The 15,067-nt window shown below is 41.0% G+C and overlaps 1 protein-coding gene across 1 annotated transcript; it reads left to right on the top strand.

The window, feature by feature from the left end:
* The first annotated feature begins 1,214 nt into the window (after positions 1 to 1,214).
* rcn1 (reticulocalbin 1, EF-hand calcium binding domain) lies at positions 1,215 to 12,986 on the top strand. Its single transcript, XM_080730739.1, has 6 exons — positions 1,215 to 1,702; positions 3,048 to 3,241; positions 4,614 to 4,792; positions 7,756 to 7,816; positions 10,559 to 10,758; positions 11,818 to 12,986. The coding sequence occupies exons 1-6, from the start codon at positions 1,467 to 1,469 to the stop codon at positions 11,923 to 11,925; spliced, it is 978 nt and encodes a 325-aa protein (XP_080586865.1). The 5' UTR covers positions 1,215 to 1,466; the 3' UTR covers positions 11,926 to 12,986.
* Positions 12,987 to 15,067: the final 2,081 nt, after the last annotated feature.

Below are 15,067 nucleotides of genomic sequence, written 5' to 3'. Positions count from 1 at the left end.
ATCATTTTCAGTGTTAAACGTCAATGTCATGATGTTTTGAACAAATAACTAACGCAGGACAATGACGCTGAGAGATGCCAATCAGGTCACAATGTCCAGGATCCAGGATAACAAAATGATATTGCCAGGCCAGGATATCTGGCCTTGCTACTGGGACGAACAACACGAAAACATCTGACGCACACTGTTGGGCTTAATTGTCCAATCAAAATGTGACTAATGTATTCTGTAAACTCCATATATCTGTGAATCATTATGCTTTATACAGAAAAAACTATGGGTGAAGTTGTTCTCTACTGTACTTGTACAGTACAATCTAAACTCGGACTATAATTTCAATACAACTAACTCAAAACCCAATTGCACTGGTGTGGACTCTTTTCTTGTGTGGAGTACGTTATTATGGTTGGGAAAAACTGTTCATCAATATGGAATATGATTTTACATTTCCATCATTGTCCATAATTAACTTCCTGGAAATATCTGTATTAGGATTGACGGAAGTGTCTGAAGGCGAAGTGCATTGATTTCAACTCTTGAATGAGCATAATTTCATTCAGATTTATTTTATGATGGATGGTACAAATTTTAGGGCGGTGGACTGGTGAGTGAGTCTCATTTACCTTCCCTCGAACTTTGCAGTTTAGTCCTCTCCAAAGCAGACTGCAGTCCAAAGACTCACTGTGAGCTTGTAGATCAGCTATTTTCAGAAATGTCAAAATGTATTATTTGGGGGGGGGGGGGGGGGGGAATCTAAGTGGTAAATACAGAAATATCAATAAAATGTTCCTCGTAATTTGTACTTTTCAATACTTACTTGGGTATTTACTTGAGTATACTTTATTCACAGTGCTAGAGCACGGTGAATGTGCACAGTGAACTGTAGTCTCTGGAGAATAACTATTTTCATTTTTGCAGGCATCTGGCTGCTCCAGCCTGCAGCAGTGCAGACTGCAGAGTGCATCCTGCAGCTTTCAAGTTGCAACTCTGTCCAGACCAGTGTCCAGCGCGTTTGCGTGTCATCTTGCAACGTGGCGCCGGAGATCCTCTCGTGTTACCGACAGCCGGTGGACCAATGGTAAAGGCACTCTAAACAGAAGAGGCGGGGATTTGTCTGAAAACGCCAATGTGATTGGCTCTGCGTGAAGCAACGTGAAAGGGGTTTGGTTGCGTTACTATTTTCAGAGAACCAGACAAGATTGCCGAAACCCCGCTGTAGTGTAGTTGTTCTTAGGAGTTGTTGTAGGCTAAATGCAACTAAATGCTCGCAGGCAGTGTCTTGCTGTTGGATGCTCTGCCGGTGTTACGCTCCTTTGGTAAAGGCAGAGACATTGTAGTTTGTGGAGGGGCCTACGGTCGAACTACCTGCATCTTTGCAGTAAACAGATTCCCTGTGCCATCGCAGGACAGCTCAGAAACAGCTGACTTGACCTCAGGAAAACCCAACCTTTGCCACACTTGATGATATGGATGTGTGTAGGTACGTGTGCGCTCTGCTGCTGTGTGCCCTCGCCGTGGAGGTGCACGGCAAGCCGACGTTGAGAAAGGAAAGGGTGCACCATATCCCCGATCCAGAAGTGAGCAGGCAGCAACCCCACGAAGACAATAGGAGCTACCAGTACGACCATGAGGCCTTTCTGGGCAAGGATGAGGCTAAGACATTTGATCAGCTCACCCCCGAGGAGAGCCAGGACAGGCTAGGGTAAGGCTTCCATTATTTCTATATCCAGTGAACCATAAAGCTCTCATCTTGATCAGGATAAAGTTATCAATTTGGACCAGACTCACCAGAGCATCTTCTGCATGCAAGGCTACTGTGACAGTATGGGATGGAAATGGTATAGAGTAGACATTCAAAGTCGTTCAAAGCCAATTATGGCTATATTGGGCCGAGGACACTAGTTCAAGTTGCAGGAAAAACTGTTGCGTGTAGTCATTTGGATTCGGGGCATTAACCTTTCAGAAGTGGTGCTTGAGAGACAGTGCGTGTCAGAAAATCTCAATGAAATAATGAAGCATTATTATGCCAAGGGTTAATTGCCTAGTTAAGCTCTTAATTATAGATAGCCCATTAAATAAACATTTTTTGAATGGTGGCAAAGTTGCAGTCGAGAAAGCTGCTGAAAAGCTGCTATGTTGCTATGCTATCACATAATGACCCACCCACTCACTGTACATGAAAACTTTAAAGTAGCCTCAACTACTATGTTTGCTATACTTGGCATCATGTAACACACGAGTTGGCTCAATGGGCGTAGTCTGTGTTGTTGGCGCTTTCCCACAGAATTCCCTTTCCAGTCATGATCCAGAGGGAGGATCTACCATAATGCAACATCACAACGTGGCAACTGAGATCTAAGCATACACTTGTTTTCTCTGCCAGGATATCATGTTTTCTTTTCACCCGTGTGTAGTGTATGTGTGTCCTTTTGTAGAATGGGACCTTCCTATAAGTGTGGTGTTTTCAGACAACTACTGTAACAGTAACCTCGCCTCACCAGGCTTTCCTGAGAGACTGTAACAGCCAAACTTGGCTGTCACTTGAGAGAGTTGAGTGCCCACTTTAATGCCCACTTAACAATTACAGGTGCTGGGGGTCTGAAGAGAATGCTTAGGCCATGACCACACACACACACACACACACACACACACACACACACACACACACACACACACACACACACACACACACACACACACACACACACACACACACACACACACACACACAAACAAACAAACATAATATAGGCTATAATGCACAAACTCTTTGCCGAAAATAGCTGATCTACAAGCTCACAACGCGTTGTGAGCTTGTAGATCTGATATTTTTGGCTAAAGTTCTCAGAATATGGATGCTAGGGTTCAAGTGGTTAGTATAAAAAAGGAGAAAAAAAGGTTTCTATCACTCAAAGATTTGGAGGACCCCCTGTAGTAACTCTGAGGGCCCCCTAGGGGTCTCGGACCCCCTGTTGAAGACCCCTGCTATAATGTATTTCAATCATAATTTAACGTTGCTGCATGTGTATTCTCTTTACCTCACACAGTAAGATAGTGGACCGGATAGACGGTGATGCCGATGGTCACATCACCACCAGTGAACTGAAGGCTTGGATAAAAAGGGTCCAGAAGCGTTATGTATATGAGAATGTAGCCAAGGTGTGGACCGATTATGACTTGAACAAAGACAACCAGATCTCGTGGGAGGAGTACAAGCAAGCCACATATGGCTACTACCTTGGTAAGACCATGCAGTTTTCTATACACATTTCACAACACATTTTCAGTTCAAACTACAATTAACACTGGATCCCAGAACACTAATAGTGACTTTTGTTGTGGGATCCTGGTATACACATTTTTACTTAAGTAAAAGTATCGGTACTGCAATGTAGAATAGTCTGTTTCAAGTAAAAGTCTGGAATTTTAAAATGTAAGTCTGGAATTTAAAATCGAAAGTACCAAAAGTAGAAACTACTCTTTATGCAGAATGTCCCATTTTACAAGTTTTCAAATATATAAATTGTATAAAAATCTTTTCAAAATGGCAGATTTATAAGCTCACAATGCGTCACAACAACGCATTGTGAGCTTGTAGATCGTCTATTTTTAAATAGCCGAAATGTACAGTATATAGGGTTGAAGTGCTTAACGTATGTTTTGTAATAATAATAATAAAAATCTGCAAAGTAACTATAATTTTCAAATCATTGTAGTAGAGTAAAAGTATAATATTTTCCCTTTGAGATGTAGTGGAGTAGAAGTAAAACTACTGGAAATGGAGGGTATGCGCGTGACATCATCATCATACCCGGAAGTTATGCGGGAACGCCTACTGAGTGGCAAAAAAAACAACCTTCTGGCCTTGACAGCCCATACATCCAAACAGAATAGTCCCATCTTATTGTATTAAACAACGTTAAAGCTATACTGTGTAAGTTGCTAAACTAGTGGTCAGTAGCGTTATTGCTTTTTTCGGCCGTTTTGCGCCCGGTGTCGCCACGGACCACCGGAGTGGGGCCGCAAACCACCGCGGGACCCACCGTGACCGATACAAATCCGTAGAGGGGTAGAACGTAATTTTCTGACCAGGATTTGGGGAGTAAGAGGCAAGAATCCTTCACCATCGTAAACAGTAACACTGTTGCTGAGGGAGGCTACTTCCTGAAGAGACGGCAAGACACGCTGTGATTGGCCGGTAGTGTATCATGTGTGTATGATCCGCGATGTGATTGGCCAACGTATACACAACGCATACAGATGATGCAGATGACGTAATTTTGCCGCGAAATCCGGACCCCGGCCAGGATCATAGAAAACATATTTACAGAAGGCTTTAGGGGCTGAAATTAACGGAGTGGGTGTTCTAAAACGTTAGCGATTTAATAGTTAGGACAAATTTAAGATTTGTTTTATAAAAAAAGTTACATAGTATAACTTTAAATGACTTTAAACTCACTTTGCCAGTTGCCACTCGATTTGCCTTCACTTTATGCATGCGCATACCCTCTATACTCCAATAAAGTAAAAATACCTAAACATTCTACTTAAGTACAGTACTTAAGTAAATGTACTTAGTTACTTTACACCACTGTTTTCCTTCATCCTGGCAGCCAACCCAGACGAGTTTGACGACGCGACCGACCAGTTCAGCTTCAGGAAGATGCTCCCTCGTGACGAGAGGCGCTTCAAGACGGCAGATCTGAACAGGGATCTGTTCGCTGATCGAGAGGAGTTCACTTCATTCCTCCACCCTGAGGAGTTTGACCACATGAAGGATATTGTGATCTTGGTACGTCCTCCACACTGCCACAGGAACGTCATGTGTGATTAGACATAGTCAAACCAGATCATGCTGCTAAGTTTATAGAAGGCATGCGTTACTAGAGAGCATTACTTAACGCTTAAGCCCTTTGCACACAGGCGCGTTTATCCGTACGGATAAAACGGACAATTTCACTTTTTAAAAAGAAAACAATGATTCTCTACGACCTCATGCACACCGGATCCGAATTGGCCATGCGACGAGTGGCTGCGGCCGTGCGTCTTTTTCTCGATCGAACTCAGTTCGATTCGTGCGTCTTGTCGCATGCGGTAAAAAACTCATCACTCCTTTTATGACTCCTTTTGGGATCCGCAGCGCCGATTCCGCACAGCATTGCACACCAAATCCAATGCGTTTTATTCATGCAGCAAACGAAAAAAACGCAACTGTCCTGTGTGCAAAGGGCTTTACACTTACACAGTTTGATTTAGAAATTATCCTGGCCAGCGCTCTACATGTCCTGGACTCTTGGAGGAACTGCAAGGGGGAACAAACTCCCTTCTTGTCAGTCCTTTTAGATGGATGCTAGTTATTATTTACTAATTGTTCATAGTGCATGTTTTATTCGTTATCTAGATTTGTTTTCCTTGACCACAAAATGAAGAATATTATTTAGCATGGCAAGTACTGTAGTTTAGCCCATTTAGGCCTAGAATTATTGACTGCTTTAACTATTGAAAAATAGCAGATATACAAGCTCACAGCGCGGCACCGAGTGCCGCGCTGCGAGCTTGTAGATCTGCTATTTTTGAAAAAGTCATGAAAATGTGTGCAAATCTTTGAATATATGCATTTTCAAAGCAAACGTTTGTAACTCAAATTTTGCTTCTGGAGGGGTCCCTGGAACTGAATATTTTGAGATGGGGGTCCGTGGACAAATAAATATCATTTTGGGGGTCCTTCAAATGAAAAGGTTTGAGAACCACTGACATGGTAGTCTCTCAAGAACAGACTAACTGAGCTCCAGTTAAGTGAAAAGAACATTTTCTTTGACGATGGCTAAGCCAGATTGCTGACATAGAAACATAGGTTCTTAGTCTTAGAAGGATTCAAAAGACACTTATAGAATTGGGTCAAAATTCGAATTTTCACGATTTTTCAAAAATAGCAGATCTACAAGCTCGCAGCGCGGCACAGCTTGTATATCTGCTATCCTTCAGGCACTACATTGTTCATTTTGCCCCTACTTATGTGACTATTTACCCTGTCATTTGTTTACTAGGGTTCATGCTTACTCTGCTTACTCTTATCTTGCTCTGGATAAGAGCATCTGCTAAATACCACTTGGTAACATGTGCCACAGTTGGATAACCTTATAATGAATCTTTAACTCTAATGATTTTTTATTTATTTATTAAAAAAAATCTTTATTTTTTGGAACACGTCTAGTGGGGTAGTCTGACTATTCCACTTAAGACGTCTTCTTTAAATATAAATTTGGCTACAAGAGTTGCGTAGCAAGTAATGCACTCGGTCTCGGTGTCCTTAAAAAATGTATGACCCATTTGTGAGAGTTAATTATAAATGTTACTGAGTGTTACAAAAGTCATGCTCAAATAGTGTCCTCTTCAGTGATTGTATCAATTGCACTGTCTGACTAAAACAAAGGTAGTCTTTAGGGCTGTCACGATATGACATTTTACATGACGATTAATTGTCACTCAAATAATTGGCGATTAACGATTTAATTGTGTTTTCGTCGTTGATAATTACATTTCTGTTTGGCTTTTAGGCTTTGAAGTTGTACATGGTAGATATGACACATAACCTAAATATACAAAGAAATTACTGACATTTGACAACTTACTACTTAAAAAATAACTTTGATAGTGGAAATAGCCGATCTACACTTGTAGATCTGCTTTTTCCACTATTTCGGACATTTTTCAACATTCGCGATTATGACAAAATAATTGCGATAAGGTCAAATAATCACGATTAGACGATTATGTAATAATTGTGACAGCCCTAGTCTTTACCTATATACTGTATAATAGACAAGGGGGTGAATGCCCAAAATGTTCCAAGACAGTTTGTTAGGTTGTTATTGTTTTTTAACACCGTTTGATGGTTAACACACACTCTAGTGTACCTTATTGGGGCAAATATTCTGCAAAAATTGCTTTACAGCAAATTTCTTTCTTGCAAGAAATAAAAATGTAGAGGGCGAAAGGAGCAGACCAAGTATAAGCTTCTGGGGGACCCCGGTCAATTAAGTATATAGGTGGTTAAATTATGTATCTGAATAAACAAAACAAAAATAATTAAGGGTGGTTTAAGAGGTGTCACCATGTCCCTGTATGCATGGCATTTGCAGGTGAGGTAATTGTATGTCTGCCTCGGCTCGAAGGGCAATCCTTTAAGCTAGAAATCAATCAAATTTCACTCAATCTGAGGGTTCAAAAGTCCAGTGGTAAGAAGAGCCGTAGCTTTGCTTGTACTGCCTGGAGCCCAGAGTTTCTTTCTATTGTATTACTGTCATTGACCGGGTTTCCCAAAGCTATAAATACCTGTATCCACGTGTTCTTTATCCGATCGCTTTCTGTTTATCTCAATGGGTTTGGTGCGCATGGGGAACGCCAGGAAATACATGGGAAGACAGAAAACGATCAGATAAAAGGCTTCTTACTAAAGCACACGGAGGATACGGATAATTATAGAATGCTGTACCGTATTTAGACAGGAGTGAAACTTTATTAAGCACTTTGTTTGTGAAATCTGAATGTTGGTGTAGTTGTAGGGGGCTAAATAAGTCGCTCTGCCCCAACCCATGTACACCCGCGAACATGGCGGTCGGGGCTCTGTCTTTACGGCCATGCGTGAGCTACGAAGGGCTAAGATCACTTTGGGAAACCCGGCCATTGAGAGTTACACTGCTGTTGACCCTTGCGTACCGTTTTATGATATCAATACTTCCTATTTGTGTGCAGGAAACCCTGGAGGATATTGATAAGAATGGTGATGGACATTTGGATGAGGATGAGTATATTGGTAAGTCGCTCATCTGCATTTAATAACTATACAGCAAGATTCAGAGTGTTCGTCTAACTTTGAGGCCTCTAGTTTGAGGGAGGTAAACCTGGCACACTTGCCTTAGCATAGTGTTGCATTCCATACAGGTGTTCACAAATCCCCCTTCGGTGAGACAAAATCTAAAATCCTCACTGTGGTTCCTGCTTCTTCAGCAATATTCTATTAACAGTAGTTAGTTTGACTGATAGTCATTTCTAACAGGCAAAGAAACATGCTTCATTATAATAGTAAATTGTATACTGTACTAGTAGCCCACATAATGTATGCTACAATGTTAAAACATCAAACTAGATGGTTGAGACTCTTGAGTGTAAAAATGGATAGCCTACATTTTTCATATTCCTTATATCATTTTTATCAACACATTTTCATCAGCAAGTCTATACACATCTTAGCCTTGGCAAGGCAACTTTATGTGTATAGCTGAGCACGTTTCAACAGCAAGGCAATTTAAAGTACTTTACACAAAACATTAAGCATTAAGACACTTGGATGCTTCAAAAGCAACACATTATTAAAGTACATTTTAATACAATTTAAAAGAATATGATAAAATTAAACAAAAACTGAATAAAATGAAATTATAAAAAAAAAAGAAATTGTTAAATGCAACAGCAAACAAAAACATTTCTGCTTTGATTTAAAAGAACACAAGCGGTTTCTGGGAATATGTTCCTGGTACTATACAGCATGTGCAGAAAAACTGCGCAGGCACACTGCTTCTCCACGTTTAGTTAACTTTCTCTGCCAGTTCACAGTTTTTACTGACAAAGTTCAAGTTTATAGTATTGTTTTTCATCCTGTAGTTTTTTGGGTTTTCTTTTTTCGCCCAGAAGAATAGATTCTGCCCCATGTTCTTTCGTGTCCTAATTACAGAATCAAAGCCGTGCTTGTTGGAAGCTCTGGGAAAGTTCTGTGAGCCTGCATGTGACATAAACCCACTCACTCCATTCCCCAGTCTAGAGAATGTCGCATGGTTGTATCATTTTAGACCCACAGAACTTTCTTTCATGTCTTTCCAAACTTTCAATTTCAGGTTAGTTAAATGAACTAGAAAACTGCTTTTTTAAAGAATTAATATTTAAAAAAAGCTGGTTTTCTAGTTCATTTAATGTTTTTTGAAAAGGCTTAGTGTTTGTTTCATTAATTAGTTTTATCCGATCTTTCTGCTATTTTTGAAGAATAATTGGAAGGAAAGATCAGTGTTTGCTTTAGCTATGTCCTCCCCCTCTGGACTTTCTGTGAATCACCGGCAGTGATGTCTTTTGAGGTGTCCATGGACTCATCTTTGCCCTTTTACTTAAAGACGAGGTGAAATCAAAAATATGTTTTTCACACATTTAGAGCATATCTGTAGTGATAATATGGCCATACCTAACACTGGATGCCAAAAAAAATTAAATATTTGAGTATTTGTGTATTATAATGAAAGAATTAGAGCCCTAAGCCCAGCCCCTAAACAGAAACGTCTTGCGTGATGACGAACATAAAGAAAATCTATAATTCACGAGGTCAGAATGACTATGAGGTGTCTGTGTCAATCAACATCATCCACTTCAACTTCAGCGACTCCCCGCGAGCTGCTGGTTCGCGTGTCTCCCCCCTTCCCCCGCCTCCCCGTTCGTCCTCTCGCACAGCAGAGCCAATCTGTTGCGCTGGCTTACCTCTGGTTCAGCCAATCACAAGCCGTGTTTCTAAACGAGCCAAGTATCGCGAGACTATCCACCGTTTCCTGCCTGGGAACCAAATCTCGCGATACTTCGGAGACAGAAACGATTATTATTTACTGTTATTATTATTATTTCATTATCTACTGTGCACATCGAAAAGCAAGTGATTGTAAAAATACCTTTGGTATGTCTTCTTTTATATTCCTGAACAGATTATATGACAAAGGTCTCAGTAGTTCATAAATAGTTTTGGTTCCAGGTTTGTTCATGAGCTGATCAAGCCGGCTCCATTCACTGACGCGACCGCGGTTTTCCCAACGACCCTGAGCGCAACGGTGGGGGCGCGGGAGTGTGGGAAGCCTATTGCCCATCGGCCCCCACCGTTGCGCTAAAGGTCGTTGGGAAAACCGCGGTCGCTTCACTGACATGTATTTTATCGCACTTCCGGCTGCGGGTTCTGGCACCCATGGTGAGCTTCATAGCCAGACATGGCACATGCCCGGTGGTCACATGTTTCCATTCCTTCCTTATATTCCTTGGTCACTATAAGGAAGTGGAGTGAGTGGAAAACATTGGTTTCATTTCATCTTTAATAACGGAAGTGCAGGAATTGGCTTATTTGTGCATGCCAGAAACAGTCTAATATCAATATCATGTTGAGTTAACAGGATGTAGATCAGATTACATCGGGGCTAATTAAATTAATCACCTGATTATTTTCTAAAGAAAGTGACTCCTCATTAGCTCTTGGCCCGCAGGTCCTTAAGGCCGCACCTGGATAAGATTTCATATCCATCCAAAAAACTAGGCATATGAAATATTGACAAAAACTAAAATGAAGAACAATTTCTCTATGATTAGTTTGTTCTGTAAACATTATAATACGGTTTCAGTTAGATATCGTTTTTCTGTAAAGTCTTATTATTTTTATTTCATTCTTTTTCTCATTTCTTTTCTCCGATACGTTTTTGTTATTTTGTTGGTTTTACTTACTTACTATAATAACCCTGCTCCCAATGTTCTATTTCAGCTGACATGTTCTCCCATGAGGACGGCGGTCCAGAGCCAGATTGGGTCAAGACTGAGAGGGACCAGTTCTCAGACTTCCGTGACTTGAACAAGGACGGGAAGATGGATCAAGAGGAGATCCGCCAGTGGATTCTACCTCAGGACTACGACCATGCCCAGGCCGAGGCCAGACATCTAGTGTACGAGTCAGACCAGGACAAGGTACAAAATATGTCCGTTTCATGGACTTGCTCCAGTGCAGAGGCTTGGCATCTTTCATTTATCCCATTCAGAACGGGTACACATTATTGTGTATCATTATTTTATGCTTTAACTACTGAAAAATAACAGATATACAAGCTCACAGCTTGTAGATCTGCTATTTTAGGAAAATCGTGAAAATTTGAATTTTGACCCGATTCTATAAGTGTCTTTTGAATCCTTCTAAGGCTTTTTGAAAAACCTATGTTTCTATGTCAGCAATCTGGCTAGCCATCGTCAAAATATTTAGTTCCAGGGACCCCCCAGAAGCAAAATTTGAGTTACAAACGTTCACTTTGAAAATACATATATTCAAAGATTTGCACACATTTTCACGACTTTTTCAAAAATAGCAGATCTACAAGCTATGTTTCTATGTCAGCAATCTGGCCAGCCATCGTCAAAGAAAAGGTCCTTTTCACTTAACTGGAGCTCAGTTAGTCTGTTCTTGAGAGACTACTATGTCAGTAGTTCTCAAACTTTTTCACCCCCATCACAAAATATTTAGTTCCAGGGACCACCCAGCAGAAGCAAAATTTGAGTTACAAATGTTCGCTTTAAAAATACATACAAGTCAAAGATTTGCACACATTTTCACGACTTTTTCAAAAATATGTGAGCTTGTATAGTTAAAGCTCTACATTGTGATAGTAATAATTGATAGTCAGTAACAGGGGTCTTCCCATCTCCCCAGATCTTTGGTAAACCGAAAATACATTCTCAGCTGGGACACCAATTTCAACTAATCCGGAGAGAATTCATTTATCAGCTTCAGTTGTTTAGTGTTCCTTCACATATCGTCTCTGCTCTGTTTGTGTTTCATCACTTCCAACTTCTCTTCATTGAATAAAATTGTTATCCCGACCTGAACATCTCTGTTTACTGAAGAGATGGGGAGATACCTGATACTGAACAAACACTCTAATGATTACTATGGGAAATATAGAGCTATTTAACTAATATCCGCTGCCTTCTCAAGTTTACTGATACATTGGCATGGGTGTGTGTTCCTCTTTTCAGGATCAGATGCTGACCAAGCAGGAGATCCTGGAGAATTGGAACATGTTTGTGGGAAGTCAGGCTACCAACTATGGAGAGGACCTTACCCGGAACCATGACGAGCTCTGAGCTCTCTGGGAGGGCGTGCAACGAGCGTGCGTGGTGTGTATGTGTGAGAGACGAGGGTTATTCAAAAAGGCTGCGTCTCCAAAGACAGAATCACAGACTCTTCTGGCCCCCTGCCACCACTGCAAACGTCTCTGTCCCTTCCGTCCTTTCCTCAATGTAGATGGACAGATAAGCTTGGAGACAAAGACACCGACCCAGTAACACACACCAGGAGAGAGGAGGGAGGAGGAGGACTGGTCTTACCACTGACACTAAGGTCCCATCTTAGGATATATACTGTATAATGGCCTGGTTCTGTTCCTGACATTCAGGAATAAAGCCAGACTCAGAGGAGTTGTTTTAAAGACGATCGTGCCTTCCAGCCACGTTGCTGGGCTTAGCTGCCTCATGGAGATGTGTAGATAGTTGAACCTTATATATATTATCATTACAAGCAAGAATGTAAGGTTGGCGGCCAGCAGGAACATGTCTTTTTATGGTGAAGCTCAATGTGAAAGCACAGCTCAGAACACTTTGTGATTTATTTATTTATCGTAAAGCTTGAGTGAGTCGTGGCATGGCTGGGAGTGATGCAGTGGTCAAATGAAGACTGGTAAAAATGCAAGAATTTGAAATGCTGCCTTTTTTTCATCTAATATATTGTTTTCATAAATGTTTTGTTCTGCAGACACACATTATGTTTTTTGTTTACACCTTCCTGCCAAATCATTTCATAGCTTTTTTTTGTTGAGATTTTCCTAGTTAAATGTTTTAAAAACTGTTACTCATGTGTCTTAAAGGAATGGCCTCTGCACGTTATTGTTCAGTATAGCCTGTGAAAGATTATTGCCTTGTTTTTTTTTGGTTTGTGTATTTATTGGTAGACCTTCATGTTAATTTCTTGTTGAGCCTTTTGGTGTTTTAGAATTGGGTTTTGCCCTCCTGTACCCATCTAAATTATCTAAGGGATGAATGAGCTTTGGAAGTGGCATATTGGCTTGAAATGCAACAACTTGTACTTGTCATTGTATATACAGTATTAGTTTACATTTTTTGAACATTGAAACACAATTTTGAAATTACCCTTTTGTGTGTTTTTTATTTTGCTCTCTGTGAATGCACATTACAAATCCCACAAAACTATTTACAGATATGTTCCACCCATACTCGAAGCAATACATTTATTATTATCATAAGAGATCTTTGACAATTGGCTGGTACACTAAGCATCTGCCCATTTTGCATGAATTAATGCACACATACAGTATTATGCAATATTTCCTTAGTTTTCCAACATTGCAAATCTCGCATAATATATTTCTCACTTCTCGGCATGTTTCAGAGAGAGATATGTTCCACATACAGTATGCTCTCCCCCTGTCTGTACAGGGCATGGGAACTAGACTAGTCTGTTCATTCACGGGGACAGAATCCCAGCGATTAAATTCCAAACTAAGAACACGTACCTTTTTGCACTTTTCCCCCCTGCACATTTAGCCAGTATCTCTGTTCCTTACGGTTCCAAATTCTCACACTGCTTGTTCTCACTCTCATGACCTCACTTGCCATTTGGTTCCATTTTGAATCATAAGCTTAACAGAAAAAGTCCTCCTTACGTGTGTGTGTGTGTGTGTGTGTGTGTGTGTGTGTGTGTGTGTGTGTGTGTGTGTGTGTGTGTGTGTGTGTGTGTGTGTGTGTGTGTGTGTGTGTGTGTGTGTGTGTGTGTGTGTGTGTGTGTGTGTGTGTGTGTGTGTGTGTGTGTGTGTGTGTGTGTGTGTGTGTGTGTGTGTGTGTGTGTGTGTGTGTGTTAGTTAGTATGCACAACTGTGTGCTCCCATGTGTGCATCATGCAGACAAGGGCAGAGAAAAGCCAACTGCCAGACAGTGTTGATGGGGATACCCCTGATGTTTGTAGATTTGTCTATTACGTTTTTGACTCGGTGAGCATTATGAACTACGGGATATGGGGACACTGTTAACGCTGTTAGTGACTAATTGCGGCACAGACACATACACACAATTGAGATGGCGTTTAGCTGACTTGCTGTTGCTCCTGGCTGTTGCGGTAAAAACTCATATGTAACTGAGAAAGCGTCCTAGCCAGTCATCTTGTCCCCTCTGCCTGCTCATGTGGAACATATGGATATATGTGTGCCAGTTAGCAAGACAAGTCAAGCGGGACCAACGCGATAAAGCTCATTAGGAACAAGGGACAGTGGATGTATGTGTGGGCTGTGATGCTGTTTGTAATGTAGGACCTTCTTCAAGCGCTCCAACATTGCCAGTAGATCACATCTACTCTCAGTCAAGGACTGTGGAAGACAGAAATGTCCATAGGGCTGTTTACTGAATATGTTTGGTGCCGGATAGGATTTTTTGCTATTTCTTTTCATAATGCGTAAGTCTGGCACGCAATCCGTACAGAATTACAGAAGCAGGTAAACAATTTGCTGGCCCCACTTGCATGGTGTCCACATGAATAGAGTTTCCCTTCTAGATTCATCCTTGCATGTCTGACAAAAAGCCACTAGACCTGAGGAAACCTCAATGTAGAGGTGTTGTCTGCAGAAATATTAGAAGTTCTGGTTCCTCTTGGGTCCTGACAAAAGCTATTACTCTTTCTAATGCTCCATTGCTTCATGTAACCATTGGGGTCAATCCAGACTTATACATTTGAATAATTTGGACTCCTAAAATACTAAGTAGCTCAATAGGCTTTCCCACACAACATGAATTTTGTCATGTGTCAGGGTGCATCTGTGTGTACATGTGTGGGCGTAGGTGGATGTGTGTTAGAAGTGTGCAAAAGATGTAAAAAAGAAATGTATCCATTTGCATTTTGCATGTACAGCACAGACACACGCACTCCTTCCGCAACTCGCCTTGCGGTCATGTTTAACAGTACTGCCCCTCCTGTTTATGATAAGTTCCTTATCATTCACAATAGAGGAGTGTGTGTACAGTAATGACTTTAGACGGCTTTCATATGAGTGTCTATGTACATCAACCAATCTCCACTGATAATAATGAGCCCGCCGGGTGAGAATTGGGAAGGGGGGGGGGGTCATAAAGTCTAGCATATTAATGTCCAAGACCATTACTCACTTAGTCTTGTCCACTTAAGTAGTGGTGGTGAGCATCTCGATTTCTTTTAATGAAATCA

Source organism: Nannobrachium achirus (genome assembly GCF_963921795.1).
Source record: "Nannobrachium achirus genome assembly, chromosome: 7".
NCBI lineage: Eukaryota > Metazoa > Chordata > Actinopteri > Myctophiformes > Myctophidae > Nannobrachium > Nannobrachium achirus.
The sequence above is the reverse complement of the archived record's forward strand: the minus strand, read 5'-3'. Positions and strand labels throughout refer to the sequence as shown.